Raw genomic sequence first — 20,415 nt, forward strand, 5'->3', positions numbered from 1 at the left:
TCCCAACCGCCATCTACTGTAGCTAACACACTGACTATGGATGAAATACCTGATATAACCACACTTCAAAAGATCCAAACCATCCCCTTTATTACTAAATTAAAGTAAAATTCAACTGTAATAATTTTGACATATGTTTGTGTTCATGTTTGATTTTTTTTTTTTGAGAAAATAGCATGCTGATGCAACATTATAGCAAAAGTTAAAAATAAAAATATTCATCGCCAAATGCTGATATACAGGCATAAAAAAACATGATTATTATTTAATAAATCCAGAGACCTGAAGCAGAATTATTTTACTAAACAATGTTTTATTAGCAAATGTAAAAAAAATCTCACTGGGTACTTGAGATCAAAAACTGGAACAACAGACTAATTTTATGCTTAGTGGAGCACAGACTGATATAAATAATCTGACAGAACAAACTAAGGAAAAGACATGTTTGCTGGACTTGCATTTGTGTGTAAAACTGTTTAGTTTGGTCCAAAGTAGTCGACCACGCCGTTGCCTTTACGACCATCGAAGAAGAAGAAGTTTCTGTGTGGAGCGTCTCTTTGGGAGAGAGCCTAAAGGGAAAGACAGGGAAAGACAGAGAGAGAGAGAGAGAGAGAGAGAGAGAGAGAGAGAGAGAGAGAGAGAGAGAGAGAGAGAGAGAGAGAGAGAGAGAGAGAACATAAAGGACATATTGTGACAATATACACTGCTGTTCAAAAGTTTGTAATCTCCTGCCACAAAAACTTGATTGGGTCCAATCTGAGAGGACTGCTCTATATGTTTGATGGTCTTTAATGTTTTTATGTTGTAGAAAGCCCTCTTTAAAAATAGATGTTATTTAGTTTTGTACATGGAGAACAAAACGCTGTATAATGGTTCAACCAGACCAAACCATCCTTCTGAGCAACAGTTGAATAAGAGAAGAAATCAGCAGTCGTTGGGAAAAGAAACTGGAAGCTTAGCATCAACATGTCTGCAGAGTTAAATAGGAACAGCTTCCTTTTTCAGTGTCAAGTGCTCAATATTATATAACTAACTAACTATAACAAGCTGGAATTAATATTTAGCAGAGGCCTTCTTCAAACTTCACAAGAGAAACATAAGGTTAGTGTAGGGTAAGCACTGTTGGAACATCAGCAGAACATACCATGGACTGACAAAACACAGTTTAAACCTCTTCAATCTAACCACTGAGTAGACTGCAGAAGGCCCAAAGAAAAACACAACAACTCAATATTTAGAGCCACGTTGCACCGCTGTGCTTCAATAATGATCGAGGGTGACTTAGGCTTTTCTGGACTGGAAAACAGATTCAAAGTTCCAACAATAGTCTCCCATCATGCAACACTGTGGGGCCTTTGACTAAATAGAAGTTTGAATCATTTCGCCCTTCTTCTTTTGGGGCAAAAGTAATTAATATACATTTGGGGTCTGAATCATACAGTTTTTATCTCTGTTAAAATAGTTCTTATTGAAGGAAAGAAGAAAAACATCAGGATAACAGCTAACACAAGGTTGTGTACATAGTAATGAAGTAATCAGTCAGAACGCCACAAAATATTTTGGCAGGTCAAATTGTAAACTAAGTGAAAGTTTCAATGTACCAACTGGTATGAACAGTAAGAACCATTTTAATGCCAGTTTTCCAGTTTTGTTGGAGCACACAGACACACACAGCCCCGTCTATCTCACTTAAAGTTCAGCTCATAAGGTGAGCTCAATTTTCTGTGTGCGAGTGAAATTGATTCACCCAGCGAGACATCAGTCGGCCAGTTGCAGTGGGTTTCATCATCATCATCAAGACGGCAGTCGGCCTTGTACCAATACAATGCACGCGCGCACACACCTGACCTCCTGTTAACCTCGGCCTCAGGTCAGCATGCACACAGCTCAGAAAAAAACAGTTTCTAATAAGCTCAGTGAAATCTTATTCTTATATTCTCTCTCTCTGCATTAAATAATGATACTGTTTTCGTCTGTGACATGAATCTTAAAGACCACAGTCACCATATTGACTCTGTGAATCCCATCTGAGAAAACTTACACATCCAGCTGCACATCAAAATGTAATTTAAAGACTTATCAATAATTCTATTTCCGTTTGGCTGAAATTTAACAAAAACAATTTAAGAATTCATGGTGAAACTACGTAGTAACTAAGGAAGGGATGATTGATCTGTGACTGGCTCTCAAATATCACCAACAACCCATATTGGTGAGGCTCTAATCTGTATTCTGAGGGAATACTATGTACAAATGATGTGAATGGAACTGTTCAGTCATACGTTTTCCACTGGATTTCCCTCTGAAGACCCCTATTATGTTCTTAAATGCTGAAACATCAATGTGTTTATTATGTCTTTCAGCTTTGTAAATCATTTTCCCTTTTGAGACACTGCTGCCAGGAGCGTCACACTGAGTTTCATTGTGGTCACAGTGAAAATCACTTCTACACAGAGTCGCTGTCATTCTGAGGCTGAGCCAGAAACCAGCGGAGTGGCCACCTGTCGGCGGAATGACTCCCTCACACACCAGAATGGCCGTCTCCATCACTTGCTACAGCTACAGCACAGTGAATATCAGAAGATGCGTCAGAGATTGTTTCCTGGAGTAATGAAGCTCCTATACAGAAAAGCTTACTTTTACATGCTTACCTTGACAACTTCCTGTCCCAGAACTCCTCCCACGACGGCGCACACTGGAGACATCTCAGAGAAGCAGTAGCTGAGGACAAACATGTACCACTGTGATTAACTACAAAGAGTGATGTTGATGAGAACCTGAGAAAGGTAAATGTACTTCACCAACCAGTCTGTCCACTGACTTGATTCCCATTGTGCCAAGTTTGAAAAACGTTTTGTATAAAATACACCGAGCATCGTATGCATTGCCTTCAGCCGTGCCGCAAAATCTTGGTTAGATAGCCAAATGAGTTTAATTTTCCCTTCTCATTCATGTTGTACCAGTCCAATATGACGGTCAGTTGAAATAAACCTTGTGTTGTAAGAAAGCTTGTTTTATTCGTCATGAATCTATTTTGATGCGTTTTCCCGTAACTTTTGTAATTTTACATAGGTTTAAAAATGTCGAAATTAATATCTATAATCGCAATATTCATAATCAATATCGTAATATATCACATTTTGTCAATATCGTGCAACCCTATTCTGGATCTGCGTGACGTTAATGCAAGAGGCATTCAAAACGATCATGAAATTGCATTTTTGAAACTTTTTAAAGATTGATTTAAGACATTTTAATACCTTTTTTTTTTTTTTTTTCGATTATTGAATTCAATGGTTTTTAAGACTTTTTAAGGATCTTTGGGAACCCTGTGTTTAGGGATCAATTTGCCTTTAGGTCACAACAGAAAGTTATACATGTATATGTGTATTTATTTACTTACCTATTTTTTTTTATAAATAAACTAACCCACATCTGTTCACACCACTGGTATTGGGTGACAGCAAATTAAAGAACCACGATAAATGTCTTTAAATTTAAACTCAAGGACACTTCCAACAGGACATTTTGGTGTTATGGGTGTCGTAGGTGGGTAAGTGTTACTGAATCCTGCTTCAGCGTTTTGCTTTCAAGACCCTTTCAGCCCTGTGTTGCACACAAGCCTGTATTTCCTATGCAGAGCGAATTATCCATTTAGTGTCTCACTTGTGTAAAATGTAAAGACACAAGACAGGTGAAGACGCTTTATACCTGATGAAGTCCTCATTCAGGAGGTCACTGCTCACTGCCAAGGCCTCCAGGACGTCATCACGGATCTGTCTCAGGAGCTGACTGTCCTCTGGAAAGGATTGTGGGTCGGGGTCACGGCCTTTGTCGGTACGAAACTTCAACAGAACTGTGGAGACGGAGGGAAGGGGGAGCGGGTGGCAGGAGGAACATAAACCGAAATAAACAACAGTTTTGAGAGGCTGGAAACAAGTTTAAACCATTTTTCTAAAGCAATATTTTCCATATAATCTATTGCAGTATTGCCGTTTATAATTTCATCACGTTTTCAAGAGACTTCTACAGTGAATTATCATCTTATGGAAAGACAACATATTTTCTCTGAAACAGGATAAGATCTGTATGTGGTTGCACCATGAACCATTTCATCCGATTAGACCTACGTTTCCCCACATCAAATTAAGAGCGTGCACACACACAGACTGCAAAGACGCACACATACACCTACACATATTCAGTGAGGAAATATTAGGTTGAGGGAAAAAAAAAAAACTCTTTCCTGTGTTTAAGAGTCGGCTGCAGGACTGATTGAGAAATGAAAAATCAGACGCATGCACTGCACTTTATTTGGTCATGAGCAATATTTCAAATAACCGACGTCTCCAACTGTGCCACACAGACGCACGCATCAACACTTCGCCCACATGTTTCCTGTTCGTCCATTAACTTAAACCACATGAGAAAGTCAAGTCCTCCCACGGCCATTTCCACCAGTGTGGCGCACACACACACACACACACACACACACACACACACACACACACACACACACACACAATGAATCACGTCCGCACCTCAGCTCTGCCCTTTAATCAGTAAAACTTTTGTTTGTAAAAAAAAAAAGTTACCCACTCGGGTCTGTGCCAGGCAGGAAATCAAACAGAATTTCATAACATAATTTAATATTGTGCATATGGATGGAACAATGATAGTATCTTTAAAACTACACATGTAGTAGTGATACGTAATAAAGTCTATTTATGTCAAAGTGACATTATTTTTTCATAACATCCACAGCTGTACAGTGAGTTCATGTTCATTTGGCAGAGCTAGTAGGACGGACACACACACACACACACACACACATAGACACACACACACACACACACACACACACATCCTAGTCAGACAGGAAGCAGTTGTAACAGAGGAAGAGCCACTTCCTCATCGGCCGCCCAAAACAACAAACCGCTGGCTCCATTTATAGAAACAGCTAAGGAATAATAACACTGCCTCTCGTCTCACACTTACTAAATAAAAAAACAACAACTAGGCGTGTTTCCACTCAGAAATCAGACTGAAGGCAGGGTGAGGCTTCAGTGGGTTTCAGAGTGGGGAGTTATTAGACTGACAGTCACGACGGCTGGCACACACCCAAAATTAACCAGCCAACATTTGCACACATCAGTGGTGGAAGAAGTCAGGGTGGTACATGGAAAGATTATAGAGTAGCTCAACTTATTTGAAAATGTAGAAATTATGATCTGATAAAAACACTACATGTTGCCGTTATGTAAGAGAAAACTAGGTAGCAAGCGAGCACATACGTTTAAACAGGTAGCTAAAAGTAATGAATAAATGGTAGAAATAAATGGTTACACTTTACTTGAAGGTATCTACATAAGAGTGACATGGCACTGTCATGAACGTGTCATAAACATTATAAACAAGTCAAACGTTTATGACATAACGCTTCTTTTAGTAAGTGTCATTCGGTTTTTGTCATGACAAGTTATGGTTATGGTTAGGGTCCATGTGTCATGACTGTGTCATGTGTTCAGGACACAGTCATGTCACTCTTGTGTAGATACCTTCAAGTAAAGTGTTACCAAATAAACAGCTAAAAGTAATGGCTAAACAGAACTGGATAAATGGTTGGAATAGTTAGATAAAAGTAACGTTATTGGATAAATGGTCAAATATTCAGCTTCTCTCCAAGGACTAGTAGCCTAGTAGGCTAGTAGTAATACTATTGTTGAACACACCAACCTTAATATTGATAGTTCAATTGTATAAAAATGCTCATGCACACGCATTCATTCTCCCTTGTGGGGGGAGGGGCTTAGAAGACAGTTTTGGGCTTCAGCAGAAAAGGGGGAGGGACTGAGAAGTTGTTGATGTTCAAATGTTTTGGCTAAGTCCTGGATCTTCGCAATCCTACCTACAGCACCTTTAAAAATATCAACTTTTATATAACAAATAGTGTTATACATTTGGAACATGCATTGGGAATTGATGAAGGGGTACATGGGTTCCTCTGACAGGGCTGTGGGGGAACCTCAGACCAAAAATGTTGGGAACCGCTGGTGAAATTGATTGATCAACAAAGTTTACAAAATTTTCTAAACGTGACCTGCTTAGACAGATGTTATGACTTTCTAATTGCCATCATATCTGTTTTTTAAATAATGCTGCCAGGCCAGGGTACAGGGTAATAATGGCAGTAGCAGTTTTTATTCTAACTCCAGTTAGTTAACAAATTATTAAATACGTAATGATCTTTGTCACTTGTCACAAGAAATTTCTGATAAGAGATCAATATTTTAAACTGGTGTGCTTTAAATGTATTATCAGAGTTCGTACAGCTTTTTTAGAATTAAATTCAAGCACTTTTCAAGCACCGTCAAGTTACCTAAACCAAACACAAGTGGTTGTGTCAATGAAACACCAGATTACGTTAAAAATCAAGCATTTTTCAAGGAGTATATTCAAATATTTCTAACCTTGAAAACATAACACTTCAAATAAAACATTTTCCAAACTTCGTAAGACTTCTGTATGATATTGGTCTATATCCACAATGTTCCACTCCTGGGATTGCTTTTGTTCTGCCAGAAATTCCGCCGGATGTCACTCTTTTCGGATGTCCATTTTCAGAGGTCCCGCACCTTACCCGGTACCTGCCAACAGGTACTTTTTTTAGTATCACCTTCGTCGAGGTTCCAAGGGAGCTGAGGCGATACCAAAAGGTGACGTGAAAACCTGCAGACTACTGACTGGTTGGAGAGAATCGTCACTAATCACTACGTCATCACTACTAGCGACAGACTATTTTTAAATAGTTTAGCCAGCGGTGTTTTTTTTTTGCTGCCTCCAGCTTCTTTTTAAACAAAATGTGTCTTCTGGCTGTGTCAACAGCCACATGCCGAGAATCAAAAAGAACACACCTTCAATGTCTGTGTGTGTGTCGCGTTAGGTTACGGCAGTTTCCTGCGGCGTCGCTATGACGACCAGCCACGCTCGCCTCACGCATGAGGCGGTACTAAATCTGCAAAGGAAAAAGGAGGACGGGGTACCGCGGCCGAGTCGAGCCGATCAGAACTGGTACTAGCAGTGGGTAAGCGCCATAATATGATATAAACCTGCAACATATCCTGCATTTAGTATTTGGGGCCTATAAATCCTGCAAAAGTTTAATTTAATTTACATTATTTACTACATTTATGTAGTAACAGTTTTATATTAATTATTATTATTTATAACAGTTTTCATAAATCATGTACACCCAATAGCCATGTTTTTAATATTTCCTGCTTTTATACGCTTGTCATGCGGTGTAGGTGTCAGGCTGTTCTCTATTCTACGCTCAGTGCACATGACTGGCCATGGACAGCCTGTGATGGAAACTAGCATGCAGTGTGTGGGGATGGTGCAGGGCCAGGTGACAGGAGGGACAATAACAACTCCTAAGAGAAGGACATCAGACACTGTAAATAACCTAAAAAACAGGAAGGTACTTTTGAGATTTCAAAAAAAGAGTCAAAAAGTTCCTTTGGGTTGATGGTTCCTAAATATTTCACAGATTGTATGCGAGTGGTCATGTGCAACTCAGCGTATCGATAGTCTTTTTGTTCTCCATTATCATATTTTGGCCCGGGCTTGACATTTAACGGTGCATCCTTCTCTCTAGAATGACATTTTATTAAACAAACTTTACGGACAGGATTTTCCATACACGTGCAATGATAGCTTATCAGCTAAATTAGAACAAGTGACTTTGCATGTGCATGCTATGCGTTTCAGTCTCGCTGCAGGGTTCCTACGCATTTTCAGTTTCAACTTTCTATTCTTGTTTAGACATTTCAGGATTCTTTGTTATATTTGATCAATTCTCTGTATGGAAATTCTGTTTGTGTCCTGCCTCCTACACATAATTGTCAGAAGACGTTTTGTGTAGTCTACCGCTCATTTAACTGATAGTTGTGTCAACTAGACGATCACTTTTACTGAAAGAATTAATCTCATAATAATAACTTTAATGCACAGAATAACAAAATAAATCGCAGACGATAAAGCTAATTTTCACATTTAGAGTCTGTTACCACTTTTGTACTTTTACTTTATAAAGTACCGTGAAGCAGGGTGCCTGGGTAGCTCAGTTGGTAGAGCGTGCGCCCATGTATAGAGTTTTATTCCTCTACACAGAGGCCCAGGGTTCAAATCTGACCTGGCAATTTCCTGCATGTCTTCCCCCTATCTCTCCCCTTTCATATCTAAGCTGTCCTATCAATTAAAGGCGGAAATGCCCAAAAAAACATCTTAAAAAAAAGAATTAAATAAATAAAAAAAAATAAAGTACCGTGAAGCATGAAGTAGTCCACTGGTGTTCGCTTCATCCCGGCTTTGGCCTTCTCAGTTGTCCAGTCGACCTCCAGAGCCTCCTTCAGAGTGCAGAAACTGGCCATCTGATTGGTTGGAGATTAATAACGTTAATGAGGTTAATTTAATTTATTCCATACTCATCTTTAGAACGAATAAAATGAACGTCTGGCGTTCCTTTAATTAAGGAAAGCAATGTATTTAATTGTATTTATTTATGTGGATTCTTTGTATATTTAGATGTGTGCGGGCTGATTACTGACTAGAAACAACAGAAAGCAATACAAAAGAAAGATCACATTCCATTTTGGAAATAAGAAAAATGATTAGAAGTATTTTTGTGTAATTTTCTCAATATGTACCACTCCTAATATCTTTACTTTTTTGTAGTCCAGCCAACATTTAAAAGGAAGTCATTCTATCCACCACCCATACAATTTATTTTTTTAAGCCAAATAGATGGAAATAATTTTTATTTATGCATCTTCATAACTTATATATGTAAATAATATATTCTTCATATCAGGTTGGCTAATGGAATATGTGAAATATGGACTTCCATGATTTAAAGATGCACTCATTTACCTTTTTCAACATGGTGGTCTCGTTGGTGTCGACTTTGGCTTTCTTTGCCTCTGGACCGTCGTTAGAATTTCCAGTCGGTTTCACCACTTTATGTTTCTCCCTAAAAAGAGAGAGTGAAGAGAAAGATGTCCTACATTACCGAGAAACACAACAATTACATTAGATATCGAAGCTCACAGAAGGAGAAAAACGTGCTTTGGTTTATTGGCATTTCTTTAAACCAATCACAATCGTCTTGGGCGGCGCTAAGCGCCAGTAGGAGCAACGGTGCCGCTGCAAAATAGCATCGGGAAAGAACTTGTTTTGGTGGAACATGTGCATGTAGGGAGGCAAGCTCTGGAATTAAAATGACTGTTGAGTGTGTGATGAGAATTTTACTCCAAAAAAAAAGATGAATATAAATTTGATTGTCGGTTCTAGTTTGCAGGATGTTTCCCAAATCGACCGATCGAGGTTAGAATGCCAACACAAAGAAAGCAGAAGGTGAGGGACATCTGGCCGAAAATGAGGGACATCTGGCGGAACCTCCGTCAGCACCAGAACAATCCATTAAATTAAACTTCGTCGATATAGACTACGTATGCTGTAACCACTAGGCTACCAAGGTGTAACGAGCAGTGATTATTTTATTCTCCACCTCCTCCTGTAATGTTAACCGCCAAAAATAACGGTATTTTTTTCAATACTAATATCTACTGCAGTGCTCTCAAGCAAGGCACTTAACCCGCAGCAACTCCCACATTTGTGATAGTCACAAATTCAAGCTAAACACACACGAACTTACTCGACGTAGTTGTGCTCCTGTCCGAGGTTGCAGAACATGTAACCATAGTAACCATAGACGTCCCCACAGAAGACCTTGATGTTGTGCTGAGAACAGAGCTGGTCGACCCGCACCATCAGGTCTCTGGAGCAGCCTGTCAGACACACCTGAGGGAGACAAAAACACACAGTGGAAGTTTTGATCAGAGAGGCTGCCTGCTAGACAAATGGTTGCCTGATCAATAGATCAATAGACCCTGAAGGAGGGTCTGGCTACTCCACATAGCATTCGGGGATGGGAGGAAAACGTGCTCTGGTTTAATGGCATTTCTTTAAACCAATCAGAATCGTCATGGGCGGTGCTAAACTCCGCACAGAGCTGCAGCAAAATAGTCGTGCGAGAGAAAACTCAAGGATATAGACTACCTGATCAATTACCAGTATTGCACCAGTAATGCCAAAGTGCTTCTAAACAACAGCAGCTGACCCCTTAAACTGCAGGTACACCAACAAATTTTTACAAATACGCTCACTTATAAAGTAAATAAATGACAAACGTGTAAGATGAGGTGAAAAACGTTGCTGATAAAAAGTATATATAATTTATATACAGCTTTTTTTTCTCCCTCATTTGTACTTAATGCTTGTTTGACTTTCTTCGTCAGCACCTCTTACTGTCAACAAGTACTGTTGACATATTTCCTGTAAGATTTGTATTTTTTCCATCTTTCAGCACCTTTAATCTCTAAAAATGAAAATGTATGAAACTGAACTCCCATTGTGTTGGTCTGTCAGGCACTTTCTTCTCCTCCTCCACCAGCCTTTGTTTTTGTGCTATTATCTGCTCATTTCCATTCCTATTAACATAACACTAATGTAATGGCCTGCAGTAACAGAAAATATCAAACAACAATGTTGTTAATACCTAAGGGACAGACAGACACATTTTACCGTAACAATTTATTTAAAGGGGTGTGCATAAGACTGACATGACACAGTCATGAACATGAAGGAGTCTTTATGAATGTTCGGTAAATGTGTCATTTGGTAAATTATGACACTTTTAATGCTAAGTTAGCATTATTTGAGATGTTTGTGCTATGACAACTTGACACTAATCTACATCATAACCTGTCATAAATACTGTATGTCATGGCAGGCCTAATTATCAAACTTAAAGAAACTATTTTATGAATAAAGTGTTACCCATTTTACTTCTGAAAATTGGCTACAAAAACAAATCCATCAGTAGCTCAACAGTGGCTGATCAGCTACCAAACTGACCACGACACATCTACTGCAGCAGCATCAGCAGCTTTTGGCCATAGCTAACCTCCCTGAATAAACCACCAAACAAGGCTAAAGCTAACACAGCGACACAGTGTGCCATGGTAAGACCAGGGTGGGCTGGTGTCTGGCTGACTGTAAACAACTGACCGGTGGGCTGGGTCCACCTTATCCTGCACACCCAGTCCAGCACGCCCAAAACACCCTCAGCTCTCTGATAAGACTGATGCTGAATCACACATTGTTCCCAAATACAGAAAAGTATTTAGAGTAGGACCTCATACTCCGTTAAATAAAAGTAAATGTGGGCGCCCGGATAGCTCAGTTGGTAGAGCAGGCGCCCATATATATAGAGGTTTACTACTTGACGCAGAAGGCCCGGGTTCGACTCCGACCCGCGGCCCTTTGCTGCATGTCATTTCCCCTCTCTCTCCCCTTTCATGTCTTCAGCGGTCCTGTCAAAATATAGGCCGAAAATGCCCCCAAAAAAAGAATCTTTAAATAAAAAAATAAAACTAATTGTCCCAATTTTATACAAAGTGCAACAACTTTAGAAGAAAATCTTGTCTTACAGCCTGGTGGATGCACAACATCAGCCATTAACCTCCAACTTTTTTCCTTTCTATGAATGATTTGTGAGCATTATTTGACCCAGAGCCAGCATGTGATTAGAGCGTCAGAAAAACAAGGAAGTGATGAGAGGAAAACAGGAAAGCTCGAGTCTTCCTTTTTTTTTTTTTTTTTTTTTTTTTTAAAATGAATGGTATTAAAAAAGGCAAAGAAACCCTATTTTCTTAACTAGAATCTTACTTTGAGCCATGCAGTCCAACATAAACACTGGCGTATTAGCCAAATTAGAACAACACTTTGTTCTTTGTTCAATGTTTGGTTCATACAAGACATTTGATTTAGTTTTAGTTCTTCACATCGGGTTTTTCCATGCAACAATCACAATTTAACTACAAAAAAATCTGAACCTGTTAGCAGTTATTAGCATGTCTTAGTATATTAGGTAGTCTGTTTGTGTTGCCAGGGAGACACCACGGTCGACCAAATCTGAGCTTTTGACTGTTAAACTCTTTTTACGATTAAGAATGATCTTTTTAACATCTTTTACAGTTGATTGTTGCTTATTTAGTCACAAATATCTACTTTAGATTACTAAGAATAAAAAACAAGTATTCAAGGGTTTTGAATGTGTTGTAGCGTTTGCGTTGGTATTGTAGCATTCGGTTTGGGTTGTAGCTTTCGCGTTTGGGTTGTAGCTTTCGCGTTTGGGTTGTAGCTTTCGCGTTGGTGCTGTAGCTTTCGCATTGGTGTTGTAGCTTTCCGTTTGTGTTGTAGATTTTGCGTTTGTGTTGTAGCTTTCGCGTTGGTATTGTAGCTTTCGCGTTGGTATTGTAGCTTTCGCGTTGGTATTGTAGCTTTCGCGTTGGTATTGTAGCATTCCGTTTGTGTTGTAGATTTTGCGTTTGGGTTGTAGATTTTGGGTTGTAGCTTTCGCGTGTGGGTTGTAGCTTTCGCGTGTGGGTTGTAGCTTTCGCGTGTGGGTTGTAGCTTTTGTGTTTGTGTTGTGGCTTTTGTGTTTGTGTTGAACCGTCTAGGCCACCGTAAATAAGGCCTCTCATATGAAAACTGTGACCACACTTCAACCGCTCCACTTTAATCACCCTCCATCTTCCCGCTGAGCCACACAAAGATACACTGGAAGCAGATAAAAGTGATGACAGTCTACAGCAGAGAGAGACAGAGTTGCAACTAGAGTTTGAGTTATGATACAATAAAACCTATCTTCTCAACATGGTGACTCTGTCCTTGAGCACACAAATGACAACCTTAAAGCTGAAATGGTGTTTAAGGATGTTCACATTCATACTGGATCAACAGTGTAGGAATCATAGCCTTTTTGCACACTCCCCCAATTTTTGAACAGTGCAGCAAGAAAATGACAGTTCAAATTTTCCACACTGTTCACCCAGTGCGGATGTAAAACATAAGAGGCCTCATCTTTGTTGTTCAACTCCAATGAAGTTGGGACATTGTGTAAAACGTAAATAAAAACAGAATACCATGATTTGCAAATCCTTTTCAACCTATATTCAATTGAATACACTACAGAGACAAGCTATTTAATGTTCAAACTGATAAACTTTGTTTTTTTTTGTGCAAATATTCACGCATTTTGAATTTGATGCCTGCAACACATTCCAAAAAAGCTGGGAATGTTTATTACTGTGTTACATCACCTTTTCTTTTAAAAACACTCAAGCATTTGGGAACTAAGGACACTTGCTATTAAAGCTTTGTAGGTGGAATTCTATCTTGCTTGATGTACGACTTCAGTTGCTCAACAGTACGGAGTCTCCGTTGTCGTATTTTGCGCCACACATTTTCAATGGGAGGCAGGTCTGGACTGCAGGCAGGCCAGTCTAGTACCTGCACTCTTTTACTACAGGCCACTCTGTTGTAACCCAGCCAGAATGTGGCTTGACATTGTCTTACTGAAATTAGCAGGGACGTCCCTGAAAAAAAAACTTGCTTGGATGACAGCATATGTTGCTCCAAAACCTGTACGTACCTTTCAGCATTAATGGTGCCTTCAAGATGTGCAAGTTACCCATGCCATGGGCACTAACACACCCCAATACTAGGGCTGCAACAACGAATCGATAAAATAGATAAAATTCGATTATTAAAAAAGTTGGCAACGAATTTCATTATCGATTCGTTGTGTGGCGCGACACACCACTCAGTCGCGGAGATAAAAGCAATTGAGTTGAGTGCCGTGCGGAGCGGAGCGAAAGAAAAAAAAAAAGAGCGGAGTAGAGGAAATACGGAGAGAGACCCTTAACGTTGTTCTGAAACACATGGCGGAGGCAGAGAAATCAGTACGACCTAAGTCATCCAAGGTGTGGGAGCATTCAAAAACATGTTAATTGCAAGATAAGCAAAAGCGACATGGCATGGCACGGGCGCACCACGGTGATGATTCAGCACCTAAAACGTAAACATGTTGGAGTCCTTGATGAGGAGGAAGTTCAACAGCAGGGTAAAGTCACTACACAATCCTCCTTTTGTTCCGTTTTGAACGTAACGTCCCTCCAGTGGTGCTGGTGTGGTGTTTACTCGTTATCCAGCTGACTAGCATGACAAGCTAGCGTTAGCTCGTTAATAACAGTAGTAAAGCAGGACTAAAGACACGTTTTTATTCACTCGCCTTTTTTGGCCCATTAATTTTTCAATCTATTGTCATATATATATTCTGTGCTTTGTCCCATATCAGTTATTGTTGTATATATTTGTGTGTGTTGTACTTTTTAATTTCATTTTAAAGTTCTTTTATAGCACTTGGTCATCTTAAGCTGTGTTTAAATGTGGTGTACAAATGAACTTAACTTGCACACAGTGTGTGTGTGTGTGTGTGTGTGTGTGTGTGTGTGTGGTCTGTATCTGCTCTTTGGGTTACTAACCTTTACACAACTATTAACTAAAACAACATACATGTAAGTATGTATTGAGTTGATGTAAATTAATGTTTTTTTGTTTTGTTTTTTTATCCGATTCATCGATTAATCGAAAAAATAATCGACAGATTAATCGATTATTAAAATAATCGTTAGTTGCAGCCCTACCCAATACTATCATAGATGTTGGCTTTTGAACTTTGCGCTGATAACAATCTGGATGGTCCTTTTCCTCTTTGGGCCGGAGGACATGACGTCCATGATTTCCAAAAAACAATTTGAAATGTGGACTCGTCAGACCACAGCACATTTTTCCACTTTGCGTCAGTCCATCTCAGATGAGCTTGGGCCCAGAGAAGCCGGCAGCGTTTCTGCGTGTTGTTGATGCATGGCTTTTGCATGGTAGAGTTTTAACTTGCACTTGTAGATGTAGCGACGGACTGTGTTAACTGACAATGGTTTTCACTCTTCTGAAGAAGATCATCATGTTTTTTTAATCCTCCGTGTCCTCCTTGGTTACAAGCAACTGTGTGAATGTGGCATGGGGGGGTTGCACAGTCATGTAAGGTTTGTATCATGTGGGCGTGCCGACAGCTTTGTTGTCATTACTTAGAGGAACTTTAGCTTTAAGTAAAAGTATGCAAGTATCATCAGGAAAGTGTACTTAAAGTATTAAAAGTAAAAGTACTCAATGCAGAAAAATCCTCACATTTTAGAAACTGGAAACGATCAAAACTTCTGTCAATCAAATAAGTGTGTAATGGTCTAATAATTTTAGCTGTACTTGTAGGCCATTATATTGTTTGGTAGTTTCATTTCTAATAAAACAGATTTTATAAATTACATGCGTTTGTGTGAAGAAAAAAAATCGTAATTTGTAAAGTAACTAGTAACTAAAGCTGTCAGATGAATGCAGTGGAGTAAAAAGTACATTTCTCTCTGAAATGTAGCGGAGTAGAAGAAGAAAGTGGCATGAAAAGAAAAGACTAGAGATGGTCCGATACCATTTTTTGCTTCCCAGATACCGATTCTGATACCTGAACTTGCGTATCAGCCGATACCGAGTACTGATCGGATACCAGTGTATCATATATTTCATTATGTTTTAACAACTGTATACTACTATCCCTGTATGGATGTGATATTATTTCTATCTTTGTTGTCGGTCTGGCTCAGGTTACACTCTTTGTGAAACATGAACGCCACAGAACTTTCTTTTATTATGCAGTTTGACAGTCAGTTATAACAGAAAAAGAACATAAATAAACTACTTTAACGTAGATTTTCATTCTTTTTTTATTCTTTTTATTCTTTATTACGTGGTATCGGATCGGTGCATAAACTCCAGTACTTCCCGATACCGATACCAGCGTTTTAGGCAGTATCGGAGCCAATGGTATCGGCTCATCTCTAGAAAAGACTCACGTAAAGTACCTCAAATTTGTACTTAAGTACAATACTTGAGTAAATGTTCTTAGTTACATTCCACCACCGTCACTAGCAAATACTTCTTCTTCTAACCCTAACATCTGCTTTTAAGAAAAGCCCAAAAGGTTGTTCTTTAAAGTCAAATCATTCAGCTTAGCTCTTAAATATCCCATTTCTTTGTTGACACTACACATTTTCGAATAAAGATGTCTTTCAGTTAACCAGTCTCAGTTTGAATGTCTTGTATAAACCTTCATTTCCACTCACCGCATCGAATTGCAGAAAGAAGTCATCTGGTTTGTCTTCGATTCGGTCTTGATCTGCGTGGACCTCCACCATTGGGTTAAGGTTCTGTCCTCGCTCCAGAGAGGCCTGAGCTCGGTTCTGACCCTGAGCCGTCACTGGAACCAGGAACTGAGCACGACATGACTCCTCCGTGACCTGGTGAACAAACAGGGAATGCATAGCACAGTGAGGATTTTGCTGGATGTGAATTAGCTGAAGATAATTTACACTCTGCATTCAAAGGACATTTATCTCCTCTAGAAATTCTGTTTCTATTGTTTAAAAATGTTATTTATATATATATAAAAATGTTATTTTTATATATATATATATAAAATATTATATTATTTTTTTTTATTTTTTATTTATGTATCAATTATTTAGTCACACAGCACCAAATAATAATAATACATTTTATTTATTTATGGACGCCTTTCTCGACACTCAAGGACACCTTAACTGTACAAATAATAAAAGATAAAAACAGATGACAGCAAAGAGAGCAAATACATGCATGCTGTAGATTAAATATTCAATTCAAAACGTGATATGAAACCAGAATTAAGCTGTTTAGGCAATGTTACCAAAATAAATATTAATGCAAAATAACTGGTTTGTTTCCTTACTGAAAGTGAAAATCATTACTTTGCCACAGGCACCATTATATGAAGCCAGAATTAAGCTGTTTAGGCAATGTTACCAAAATAAATATTAATGCAAAATAACTGGTTTGTTTCCTTACTGAAAGTGAAAATCATTACTTTGCCACAGGCACCATCTAGTGGACATACAGTACACATACAGTACTGCAAAGACTGAATCTGCCAGAAAGGCCATTTACTATTCCATTATTTCTATGGGCTATAAATATACCACACAGATTTTAGTTGATAGCTGCAAACTAACAATTTCTAGATTTAAACTGATGCCCAAGCCCACTCTGTCACTGTAGGCGACTGTAACCTTTGATGAGGACAGCGAGAAAAGCACCCGAGTATTTTTTTGGTGTGCACTGCGTGAGCATGTTTACCTGTTCATGATCCAGCAAAGTGAGTGCTTTAACTCCAGCCAGGATTAAGTTCTTGGCCACTTCAGCCCCCAGACCACCTAAACCTGCCAGGAGCACACGGGACCCTCGTAACCTGTATAACAAACATGCATGGGGTTGAAAATCTGATTTGGAATGCAATCTTGTACTAAATGGGTTTTGTTTTTAAGGAATTCGTTCATAAACTAACTGCAGGTAGCATTCAACAAAATCAACTTTGAACTGATGTTGCTTATGTAAACGTGGAGACACAGGGGCAGCATCAACATAAAGGCAAAAACGGTTGTTTACAATGTGTAGGCTGTTCAGCGGCCGTAATTTAAGCCAAGAGAGGACCGTGACTTTGCAGTGTGCCTGTCAGTTGGGTACAGAGCTCCGCGTGTTCACGGCTTTTATGATAGCCAGCATCTAACATTAGCTACTCCGCTGTGCTGTGGAGTAGTGATGGCCAAATGAAGTTTCGTGAACCATTTTCTTTATTTTCTGAGCACACTAGGCGCTCTTGGTTTTAAGTGAAAAGCCTAAGGCATTGCAGTTCAGTGTGCTTTCAACCCTTTGTTGAACAGAGAGCGCCATCTAGTGGGCTCAGAAAATAAAGACAATGCTTCACGATTGTTGTGGATGCTGCGGTCTCAGCCTGGCAACCTCCATGAACTTCGAGTCTGGGGAGGAGGGGGCGGGGAGACGACTCTCTCCAGTATTTTGAATTTTTACTGCAGTAACTATTTTAAACACTAGCTGTCAGTATTACATATTACACCTTTAAGGTTTTGACTAAAATTTAAGTCCGATTTTAGGGTTCGTGTATTTCATTTGCATGGAGCATTACAAGTGCTGTTTTCTCAATATACAGTGGGGAGTAACAAGTATTTGATACACTGCCGATTTTGCAGGTTTTCCTACTTATAAAGCATGTAGAGGTCTCTAATTTTTATCAAAGGTACTCTTCAACTGTGAGAGACGGAATGTAAAACAAAAATCCAGTAAATCACATTGTATGATTTTTAAATAATTAATTTGCATTTTATTGCATGACATAAGTATTTGATCACCTACCAACAAGTAAGAATTCCGGCTCTCACAGACCTGTTAGTTTTTCTTTAAGAAGCCCTCCTGTTCTCCACTCATTACCTGTATTAACTGCACCTGTTTGAACTCGTTACCTGTATAAAAGACACCTGTCCACACACTTAAACAGACTCCAGCCTCTCCACAATGGCCAAGCCCAGAGAGCTGTGTAAGGACATCAGGCATAAAATTGTAGACCTGCACAAGGCTGGGATGGGCTACAGGACAATAGGCAAGCAGCTTGGTGAGAAGACAACAACTGTTGGCGCAATTATTAGAAAATGGAAGAAGTTCAAGATGACGGTCAATCTCCCTCAGTCTGGGGCTCCATGCAAGATCTCACCTCGTGGGGCATCAATGATCATGAGGAAGGTGAGGGATCAGCCCAGAACTACACGGCAGGACCTGGTCAATGACCTGAAGAGAGCTGGGACCACAGTCTCAAAGAAAACCATTAGTAACACACTACGCCATCATGGATTAAAATCCTGCAGCGCACGCAAGGTCCCCCTGCTCAAGCCAGCGCATGTCCAGGCCTGTCTGAAGTTTGCCAATGACCATCTGGATGATCCAGAGGAGGAATGGGAGAAGTTCATGTGGTCTAATGAGATAAAAATAGAGCTTTTTGGTCTAAATTCCACTCGCTGTGTTTGGAGGAAGAAGAAGGATGACTACAACACCAAGAACACCATCCCAACCATGAAGCATGGAGGTGGAACCATCATTCTTTGGGGATGCTTTTCTGCAAAGGGGACAGGACGACTGCACTGTATTGAGGAGGATGGATGGGGCCATGTATCGCGAGATCTTGGCCAACAACCTCCGTCCCTCAGCAAGAGCATTGAAGATGGGTCGTGGCTGGGTCTTCCAGCATGACAACGACCCGAAACACACAGCCAGGGCAACTAAGGAGTGGCTCCGTAAGAAGCATCTCATGGTCCTGGAGTGGCCTAGCCAGTCTCCAGACCTGGACCCAATAGAAAATCTTTGGAGGGAGCTGAAAGTCCATATTGCCCAGCGACAGCCCCGAAACCTGAAGGATCTGGAGAAGGTCTGTATGGAGGAGTAGGTCAAAATCTCTGCTGCAGTGTGTGCAAACCTGGTCAAGAACTACAGGAAACGTATGATCTCTATAACTGCAAACAAAGGTTTCTGTACCAAATATTAAGTTCTGCTTTTCTGATGTATCAAATACTTATGTTATGCAATAAAATACAAAGTAATTACTTAATCATACAATGTGATTTTTCTGGATTTTTGTTTTAGATTCCGTCACTCACAGTTGAAGAGTACCTATGATAAAAATTACAGACTTCTACATGCTTTGTAAGTGGGAAAACCTGCAAAATCGGCAGTATATCAAATACTTGTTCTCCCCACTGTAACGTAACGATTAGAGTCCTGTGACCACTTATAAATATGTAACGTGTATGATTAAGTCTGAATTGAAATAAATATTCGGGCTGTTATTAACGTTACCCCCCACAGCACAATCATGCAATGCAAAGATCCAAACGAATAAATAGATGTTCTCAAAGAATACTCCCCACACTGACACTGCCTACTGAAATAATGATTAAGTCCCCAAGCTTGTTAAATCAAACAGTTTGGTCAAACCCGAGCAAGAGTGCAACAAGCCAAACCTTCCGATGCACCGATTAGCCCGGCGAGCTAACTCAGCTAACTGACCTTTTCTGGGCATCTAGCCCCCACAAACGGATCTGGCGGTCGTACTGTGCCGCCTCTTCCTCGCTGATGACCGGGTCCTCCTTCTCGATCATATCGATCATTTCTGATATCTCGAAAGACGATAATCACTGTGTAAAGTAGCTTTTTTTTATGCAGTTATGCTAATAGATGTTTCAAATGCCGCGACAGTCCCGCTGAATGAATAGGCGCTGAGTGATGACGTCATCAATGTGTTTTCTATTGGGGCGGGGGGGGGGTTGTTAAGTAGCTTATTAGGTCAATGTTAAGTAGGCCAATCGATTTTTGGACATTTTCTCCTTTTATTTTTCAATTTGTTGAATGAAATTACTTTCCATTTGTCTTCATCGTCGTGTTAGTTTTTAGTCTAGCCTATATTTGTTTGTAATGTTCATTTCAATCTGTAAAGGCCACTGAGTCCTGCAACGTAACATC

General features: G+C 39.7%; 1 protein-coding gene across 1 annotated transcript; it reads right to left on the bottom strand.

The window, feature by feature from the left end:
* Nucleotides 1-293: 293 nt before the first annotated feature.
* sae1 (SUMO1 activating enzyme subunit 1) lies at nucleotides 294-20,186 on the bottom strand. Its single transcript, XM_031304215.2, has 9 exons — nucleotides 19,963-20,186; nucleotides 17,188-17,299; nucleotides 16,140-16,313; nucleotides 9,716-9,861; nucleotides 8,932-9,031; nucleotides 8,327-8,432; nucleotides 3,712-3,856; nucleotides 2,652-2,721; nucleotides 294-569 (listed from the first exon to the last, which is right to left on the bottom strand). Exons 1-9 carry the CDS (start codon nucleotides 20,061-20,063, stop codon nucleotides 477-479), a joined length of 1,047 nt encoding a protein of 348 aa, XP_031160075.1. The 5' UTR covers nucleotides 20,064-20,186; the 3' UTR covers nucleotides 294-476.
* Nucleotides 20,187-20,415: the final 229 nt, after the last annotated feature.

The sequence above is a fragment of the Sander lucioperca genome, chromosome 5, assembly GCF_008315115.2.
Source record: "Sander lucioperca isolate FBNREF2018 chromosome 5, SLUC_FBN_1.2, whole genome shotgun sequence".
Lineage (NCBI taxonomy): Eukaryota > Metazoa > Chordata > Actinopteri > Perciformes > Percidae > Sander > Sander lucioperca.

Bases quoted from the DNA above. Each gene is read 5' to 3' on its own strand.
- sae1 (XM_031304215.2), bottom strand. From the start codon at position 20,063: ATGATCGATATGATCGAGAAGGAGGACCCGGTCATCAGCGAGGAAGAG. The intron at 16,314-17,187 runs GTAAACATGCTC...TTTGTTCACCAG, and splicing joins CTTTGCTGGATCATGAACAG to GTCACGGAGGAGTCATGTCG. The intron at 9,862-16,139 runs GTGAGTGGAAAT...TGTCTCCCTCAG, and splicing joins TCTTTCTGCAATTCGATGCG to GTGTGTCTGACAGGCTGCTC.